The following is a 9,067-nucleotide window of genomic DNA, read 5'->3' on the forward strand; positions in this document are numbered from 1 at the left end:
AAATGTACTCGCACACCACCATCGCACTAAATTTAATTTTACATACTTAATTCAGTTAGTAAATTTTATTTTTTACCTGTTTGTTATTTAGCAGTATTCTAATCACAAAAATGAAATAAATGATATGTAATAATTGAGTTATAAATGTGTAATTTAATTTAGTTCATTTTAGTCAGTCTGAAGATGATATTGATATTTAAACCTTTAAAGGGAAATGAAGAAAGATAAGTGAAAGAGAATGTGGCTTATTGATTATTAATTAAGTTGTTATTTTCCTCCATATTGCAACTTTTAGATTTTCATTTAAATTATTATTTCATTTGGATTCTCCTGTTTAAAGTATTATTTACTTTTCGACATCTGGCCATGTTCATGTGAAACAGGAATAAGAGATACTTGTTCCAGCTGATGGTGAGCATTATTCATTTAGTTATTATCTTTGAGGGAGGGAGCTCAAGAATTATATTTTATGTTTTTTGTTATTTATTATTTTCTGTGTGATCTGTGGGTATATGACTTCAGAATCTTTTCTGATATTCTAACATTGGTTGAAAAAATAATGTATATATATATTTTTTTAAATATTTAGCAAATCTCTCTCTTTAGTCTCAAAAACACTCATTTTCATGTTGAATTGTAGAGCATTCAGTTTTAACTTATGCTGTTTAATCATCTCAAGATTGAGTTGTTTTATTAATTAATTTTCTATCAGACAAGTTTTTTATATATTCTTTCTTTTCTAGGTATGAATAGTTTGGGAATTTCTATAAAAGAAGAAGTTAATGCTGAAACTGAACCTGATGGTACGACTGATTTTTTTTTTAATGTAGTGACTTGTATTGTTTTTGTAACTATTACTATCCTATCATACAAAATTATTATATGTTCTTTCTTTTCCAGGTGCCAATAGCTTCGGAATTCCTATAAAAGAAGAAGTTACAGATAAAACTGAAACTAATGGTACGTTTTCTTTTTTAGTTGAATGTTATACATGGTCATCCGTATTGTTATTGAAGTTTTATGTTATTGATTCTTGAAGTTCTTTCTTGATTGCTTAGTAAACAGACAAATTTATCAGCAAATTACTGACGCATTTTCACAGAAAGGTTTTAATTTTAACGATTTATCTTGTTAGTATTCATTTGTGGTTTAACTCTCATAAATAAATTTAACAAAATCATATATAAGTTTACATTTAACTTACATATTAATTTTTATAATAAATTTCTTTTTCTTTTATAGTATGATGAGTTTTTATTCATGATCAAACATTTTTTAGTTTTCATATCCTGAATTTGTATTTGTGTAGTTGTTATTCTTGAAGAAGCTTAACTACTTTGTTTTATTTTTTTATGAAATTTTCATTTTATAATTAATGCTATTTTATATTTTAATATTTCTTAGTGATATAAAATATGAAATTATGGTATAAAGGTAACAACATAAATTATTGATACTGAATTAATTGTTAATTTAATATATTCAATTTGGTTGCAATCCCAACAATCGATATCAAAGAAGAAGAAAGATAATGTACTAATTCGATAAATTAAAAGTTTATTCCTGAAGTAATGATTATTTGATAAATAATCTCAATAAAATTATTCAATTTGGATCTTGGCCTCTTCAATGAGCCTTCACCATGTAGCTCGGTTTTGTGCGGGCAATCTCCAGTTGCGGACGCTCAGAAGTGATAAAATTATTACATATATTTATTTCTTGAAATTATTATTTGATATTTTAAACATTTATTAAAATGTAGCAATATTTTAAATAACAAACTATAATGGTTGGGAATTATTTTACTCTACTTGTTCAATATAGCAGCGGTTCTGCCGACTTCCAAGATGAAGCTGTCATGTTCACTATTTGAACGATGTTTCTTTTTTGTCCACTCATTGTTCTTGACATGACATCTTTTGACTGATATAAATTGGTTACTTTACTTATGTGATTAACAAAGCTAATTAGAAATGTTAAATCAAAAGTACATTTAATATTCCATAATTTAAATATTTATGTATTTATTATTTTAAGGTATATTACAATATTTACTTTTTTTTTTACGGTAAAAAGTTTTAATGATAATCACCTTGCCGTCCTCTCTTTCACTAACCTTTCTTTATTTCCCTTTAAGGATATATCAGCTATTCACCCTCCCTATCTTTTAAATCAATGTTTTTAGTGGGCCTAAAGATAGCATTAATAGCCAAACTGTTGTAAAAGGGAAATAAAGAAAGGTTAGTGAAAGAGAATATGGCTTGTTGATTAATGATTAAAATGTTGTTTCCTTCCATATTACAAGCTTTATATTTTCATTAAATTGTTATTTTGTTTGAATTCTTCTATTTAAAGTATTATTTACTTATCGGCAGCTGGCTATGTTTATGTTAAACAGGAAAAAGAGCTACTTCTCCCAGATGATGCCCAGAATTATCCATGTTCCTATAATTTTTGAGGAAGGGAGCTATAGATTAATATTTTACATTTTGTGTTATTTATTATTTTCTTTGTGATCTTTCTCCAGGCTCACATAGAAAGATAAAAAAAAAATAATAATTTGAACAGATGTTTTGGGTTCGAAGCAGGGAAATGTATCTGGCTTTGCTGGACATCAAAGCTGCCTTTGGCTCCATCCCAAGAAACCCTTAATTTATATGGGAGGCTTTAAGTGCGAAAAATGTCTCTGTTCCCTCATTTTAGACATGTAAATCAACCTATCAGGATCATAAAAAAATAAATGGTTCAAAACCCTTCCCTATGGCACGAGATATAAAACTAGGAGAAAGTCTGAGTCCTCTTCTTTTCATCATATTTATGGATGAAATTTAAAACATATGTTTTCGATAAGGATGTAGAGATCTGTAGTAGGGAAGTGGGAGTTAACAATTCATTAATCGCATTACTAGGCCAATAAGATTTTGAACCTGTTGAAACTTTGTTTGGCTAATGTATAGTGTGTCACCAATTTCTGCAAACATGTGATGCATATTAATACCCATAGAAAATTAATATTGCTAATCAATACAAGCTTCTTGTGTCATATTTTTTATTTTCGTGTGGTGAATTTAGATTGGGAAAGCCATAATATAATCAGGAACAATTACAAGGTTTCAACTTTTCCTGTTCGAATCGGATTTCTCCATTTTTTTCCTTTCTTATCTTTTAGTTATTCATAAAATTCTTTAATACTTTGTATTGATCTATTGTGTATTATTGCTAACAAGTAGATCTGCTTATCTTTTTCAAATAAATAAAATAAAATTACCTTTCAAGAAATTTTTTATTTTAATTCATCATTTAAGCCCTGTCAGACTATTTTAATGCGGATTAAACCTTGCTAATATTAAAGATCATTGAGTTGTACATTAAAATACCAAGTTTTACCAAAATAGTTTGAGCCATTTTCAAGAAAATTGACTCTATAGAGTAGGACTTCCAATTGGTCCATTTTATCCAAAAAGTTGCCATCAAATCGCAGGCATATACCAGCCTTAAATATATAATTTCAATTTTGTATAAATTTTCATTTTTGAGCTAGACTGCTTGAAAAACATTTTGGAAGGCAAGGTTATTTGTACTCAGGAGACCTTGAAACATGTATTTCCATCAAAAACTCAAATTCAAAATTGTATACAATCTCCTGTTATTTAAAGTGAAACCTTATGAACAAAGGTTTTATATTCCCTTTTTTCTAAATACAGGTGAAAAGCTTCATCAATGTCCTAACTGTGACTTTAATGTAAGCATACCATTTGGCTTATAAAACATTTAATGGTGAGTAGGTTGGTTGTTGTACGACATGTCACAATCTCACATGAGGAGATCATAACACAAAAAAAGGCAACCCTTCCGTGCTGGGTTAATAATTCTTAAGAAAAGAGAAAAAAAGGAAAGTTAATCTAGTCTAATAATAGTCTAGTTTTCAGTCTTTAGGATGAAGTTGGATTTCCCAAGTTGTAAGTCACTGTCCGTTACTGGAAGTGGAATTTCATGAATTGTTTTTTGATGTAATCCTGTATAGACTCCATTTGTAATTCCCGATGCAATTGGCTATTTCTTACAAACCAAGGAGCATCCACTTTGATTCTTAGGACTTTATTTTGAAAAGGTTGTAATTTTTTCCTTTTTGTAAAGTATACCGCCCCCTTGACTTCAAAGCCAAATATCAACAGTGGCCTGAGAATTGTTTTAAACATAATAACAGTGGTTTCTGGTTTTAATTTGGATTTTTGATTTATAATGGGATGTAGCATTGCTGACCTTGCATAGGTTTGAGTTAGTTTAATGTTGATATGGAGATTCCAGGTAAGGTGGATTCCCAGGCATCTTACTGTTTCACTAGCAGGATTCCATTTCATATTTTTACCTTTAATGATTAGTTCCGGTGGCTCTGGTGGGCACCTGAGAGTAAAACTTTTGAAGCACATTTTTCAACGTTTACATTTGACCCCATCAAACGCTTGTTGGAAGTCCAAGAACATTACCAAAGTATGTTTCTTCATTTCATATTCATTAAGTATAAATTCCAATAGCCTTGCCAGTTCGATGCACTTAAAAAAAAAAATAAACATCATTTTTTTCATAAGTGATTCCATTAATTATCCAAAAATGGTTAATAAACTGATGGGTCTATTACTTCTAATTAGTTTAGCGTTTTTACCAGATTTATTTATTTCTACGAGCTTGGCTTTCTTCCTCGTATTGGGGAAATATCCAGTACACAGGCAACTGTTAAAAATTGATTTTATGAAAACGACAGATTTCCTGGGTAACGCAATAATTGTTATGACAGGGATCAAACCATGTCCAGGACTTTTCTTTATTTTAAGCCTTTCAATCAGTTCATGGATTTCTTTTGAGGTCGCGAATTTAGGTGGGAGCTGAACTGTTGTCATTTTTGTCAGTTTTGTCATTAACTAAAATTAGACTTCTTTCAAGTTCTGTTTTGGAGAACGTTTTCTCAAAGAAATTTGCTAACAATTCTGATTTGTCAGCATCGCTGGTGATGAATTCATCGTTGACTACATAGAAGACTTGGTATTAGACGCTGCATAGCCTTCCATCGTGATAGGTCCTTTTGGTCTAAACCTTCTACATGTCTCAGAAATTAAAAAAAATGCTCCTCCATCCTGATCCTTTTTTGTTCCGTTTTTGAGGTGGTTCCATTTCTTTTTGTGAACAGAGTTTCTAGTGCGCATCCACTGTCTCCTTGCATGATAATAGTTTCAGTGAAGCTAATATTATTTGTAATTATTAAAGCTACACCACTGGAAGGAATCGAACAATCTCTGTCACTAAGTAAGATTTTGTAACCTGGGATTACATAACAAAAACATGTCTTCAAACATCGAATATTTATCGATTTATGATTTATCAGATTTTGAGGTGGTCTATTTTGGTGGCTTAATGTTTAGCCCTTTCATTTCCCTGTAAAATGGATTTAGTTCTATAGACACAGGTTTCACCAATTCTAAGCTATTTAAGTAAATGTAAATTGTCGCTAATAAACGCATGGGATTTCATGTTTTATAAAACAAAAGTGGCAGCCATTGGAGTAAGGAAAAAGGTAAACAATTCAAATTATTAATTTTGGATTCTGAAATAATTCAAAAATCAATACAATCATTACAAGACTTGGAATTTTCTCATAATTATCCAATATATGCTACATAGCCTTCCATCATGATTGGTCCTTTGGTTCTAAACCTTTTATATATCCTTGAAATTTAAAATATGCCCATTCATCTTGATCCTTTTTGAGGAATTTCTTTAATGGTTCCATTTCTTTTTGTGAAAAGGGTTTCTAGTGCTCATCCACTCCTAGTCTCCTTCCTTTATAATAATATTTTCAGTGAATCTATTATAATTTTTAATTATTAAAGCTACACCACTGGAAGGAGTCGAACAATATCTGTCACTAGGTAAGATTTTGTAATACAAATAAAAGTCTCAATTAATTAAAATTAGCTTGACCAGATTTTAAAAAATTACCAAAATCTTTAAATATGATCGGTAAAAATTTCCAATGTTACAAAATAACATTGCCAAAACAGACAAAAGGCAATTGAAAGTGTTATTTTGACAAAAGAAAATTGAATGAATTAGTTTAGAGAGCCACATTAAGTAAATTTTATAATAAATTTATCGATCTCTTGGTTGCCCAACAAGGAAGGATTAGTGGAGCTCTGCTATAGTCAGTCAATAAAAAAAAAATTGAAATATATTTTAACTGATAATATTCAACCTTTGGAAAATTGGACTATTTAATTAAATATGTAATCATAAAGAATATTTATATAAACTTACTCTTTCAGGTATAAGTAACTTGGACGTATCTATTAAAGAAGAAATGACAATTGGAACTCTCCAATCATCTTTATCTACTAGTAAGTTTTCTTTCTCTTTTTTTTCTTTTATTTTGAATGTTATATATTATCAACTAATTCTTGCAATTTTATGTCATTGATTTTTGAAGTTTCTTTTAATGATAGTTGATTAATTGTATACAGTATAAGAAATGTATTGTTTTTTATTTATTCTTATTAGCTGTATTATAGTTACTAAAAATTTAAATGGCATCACCAAGACTAATTTAATGGTATGATGAATATTTATTCAAGATCAAAAGTTTGTTAGTTTTCATATCCTATTTTTTGTTTATGTATTTGTTATTCTAGAAAAAAACTTTTCTACTTTTTTATTTTTTATGAAACTTTAATTAATGCATATGGAATTATGGTATAAAGGCAACACCATAAGTTTTCAATACTCAATTATTTATTACTTTAATAAATATTGAATTTAGTTGCAGTCCCAACAATCGATATCAAAGAAGAAAGACTGGAGGTTTACTACGGTGAGTGAAATTTTAAATTAATACTATATTATTGTAGATTTTTGAAAAAAATTCAAAATTGGACTTAGCATCTAATAATTAGGCAAAGCACATTAGAGTGAGAGTCCATCCCGAGAAATGAATCTTTGAAACTAACCCTGAGCACAGCTTAAATAATGTACTTATTGAGTAAATTTAAAGAATAATTTCCAAGTAATGATTGTTATTATTTGATATTTTAAACATTCATTAAAATATAGGAATTTGTTTCTGAAATGATGTGTTTATTTACATGTGTGTTTGGAACAATGGGTGGCACTCTGTGGCCTCTTGTTCTTTATAGCTTCAAAATTTTGATACTTGACAAATTTTGATTTCTCAACTATGATGTCCTATAAAACTTATTTTCCTAAGGATAATTTTTCTTCAATAGTTTCCTGAATTTATTTAAAATATTTTAATGATAAAAAAAACTATTAAGGTTGGAAAATATTCTACTCTACTTGGCCAATATAGGTAGGAGCAGTTCTGCTGGTTTCAAAGATGAAGCTGCCATGTTAACTATTTTCTAACATTGTTTCTTTTTGTCCACTCATTGTTCTCGACAAAAATCTTTTAACTAATATAAATTAGTTACTTTACTTTTATGATTCACAAAGCTAATAAATAATATTAAATTAAAATTACATTAAACATTCTATAGTTTAATTACTTATTTATTTTAAAAGTGTCATCGTAATATTATATTTTTTTTTGTGAAAATTTTTACAGTAATGAACAAGCCTTACTCTTTTTCATTAACCTTTCTTTATTTCTATTTTATGAGGTTTTGGTTATTCATGCCATCTTCAGGCCTTCTAAAAAATACTCGCACACCACCATCGCACTAAATTTAATTTTACATACTTAATTCAGTTAGTAAATTTTATTTTTTACCTGTTTGTTATTTAGCAGTCTTCTAATAACAAAAAGGAAATAAATGATATGTAATAATTGAGTTATAAATATGTAATTTAATTTAGTTCATTTTAGTTGGTCTGAAGATGACATTAATATTTTAACCTTTAAAGGAAATGAAATGAAAAAATAACTTTATTCTGGGACATATGTCCCCTAAGAATAATTACAAGGTTCATATAGTGAGATTTTTATCTGGCGAGCGTTTACAAATTTTCAGATAGTATAATGAAATTACATTGGTATATTGGCTTTACTACTGTTTATAATGTTAATCAATAACTGCCTATTTATTTGATTACAAAGATGTGGAGGTTTGGTTATTCAATAAATGAAGGAATAGGTGTTGTTTAAAGGAGATAATGGATGAGGACTGGCGAATGGAGATGGGAAGAGAATTCCAAAGGGAGGTTGCACGTATGACGAAGGATTTGCTAAAGAAGGAGGTTCTATAGGAGGGCATATATAAATCATTCGGATGGGATCTGGTGTTTAATGAGTGGATGGATGAACGAAGAGTGAGGAGATCTAGGATATAGGATATAAAGGAAAATGAAGAAAGATAAGTGAAAGCGAATATGGCTGATTAATTATTAATTAAAATGTCATTTTCCTCTATATTACAACTTTTATATTTTCATTTAAATTATTATTTCATTTGGATTTTCCTGTTTAAAGTATTATTCACTTTTCAACAGGTGGCCATGTTCATATTAAACAGGAAGAAGAGCTACTTGTTCCAGATGATGGTAAGACTTATTCATGTCATTATAATCGTTGAGGAAGGGAGCTCAAGAATTATATTTTATATATTTTGTTATTTATCATTTTCTTTGTGTTCTTTCTCCATTTTCACCTCTGATTTTAATGCAACATGTACGACATTAGACATAAAGCCATGGTTGATGGTCATTTTTACCATATTAATGTACTTAGTTCCAACATGGCTGGGCTAGTACAATTTAGGAATTGAAAAAATACAACTCCTAGAGTATGATAATTATCAACATGGCCCAGGCTGTGGTCTGACAAACAAAATATAAAAAAAAAATGTGTCAACTATACTTTACTATTGACACTATTTTTTAATTTGGTTTTTCTTTCCGCAACCCAGGTCATCTTGTTTTAACATAATTTCGATCATCAATATATGACATTATATTATAGATGTTAAACACTTACTAAATGAGACAGTTCAGTCCTGAAAGACAAATTCCTGTAATATTATCTCATTACTACAAGAAAGCTTGTCAATGTCCTCATTGTGACTAT

General features: G+C 29.0%; 1 protein-coding gene across 1 annotated transcript in view; it reads left to right on the plus strand.

The window, feature by feature from the left end:
* The window catches only part of LOC106691861 (uncharacterized), a gene marked incomplete at its 3' end in the record, with an annotated part of 15,787 nt that extends 7,243 nt beyond the window's left edge, over positions 1–8,544 (plus strand). The window contains exons 3-7 of the mRNA XM_067046120.1: positions 744–803; positions 901–960; positions 6,318–6,389; positions 6,809–6,859; positions 8,494–8,544. Coding sequence (XP_066902221.1) covers positions 744–803; positions 901–960; positions 6,318–6,389; positions 6,809–6,859; positions 8,494–8,544 — 294 coding nt within the window. The remainder of the gene's footprint in view (positions 1–743; positions 804–900; positions 961–6,317; positions 6,390–6,808; positions 6,860–8,493) is intronic.
* Between the last annotated feature and the right edge of the window lie 523 nt (positions 8,545–9,067).

The sequence above is a fragment of the Halyomorpha halys genome, unplaced genomic scaffold (genome assembly GCF_000696795.3).
Source record: "Halyomorpha halys isolate HHAL.00 unplaced genomic scaffold, Hhal_1.1 Scaffold3868.1, whole genome shotgun sequence".
In the NCBI taxonomy this organism is placed as follows: domain Eukaryota; kingdom Metazoa; phylum Arthropoda; class Insecta; order Hemiptera; family Pentatomidae; genus Halyomorpha; species Halyomorpha halys.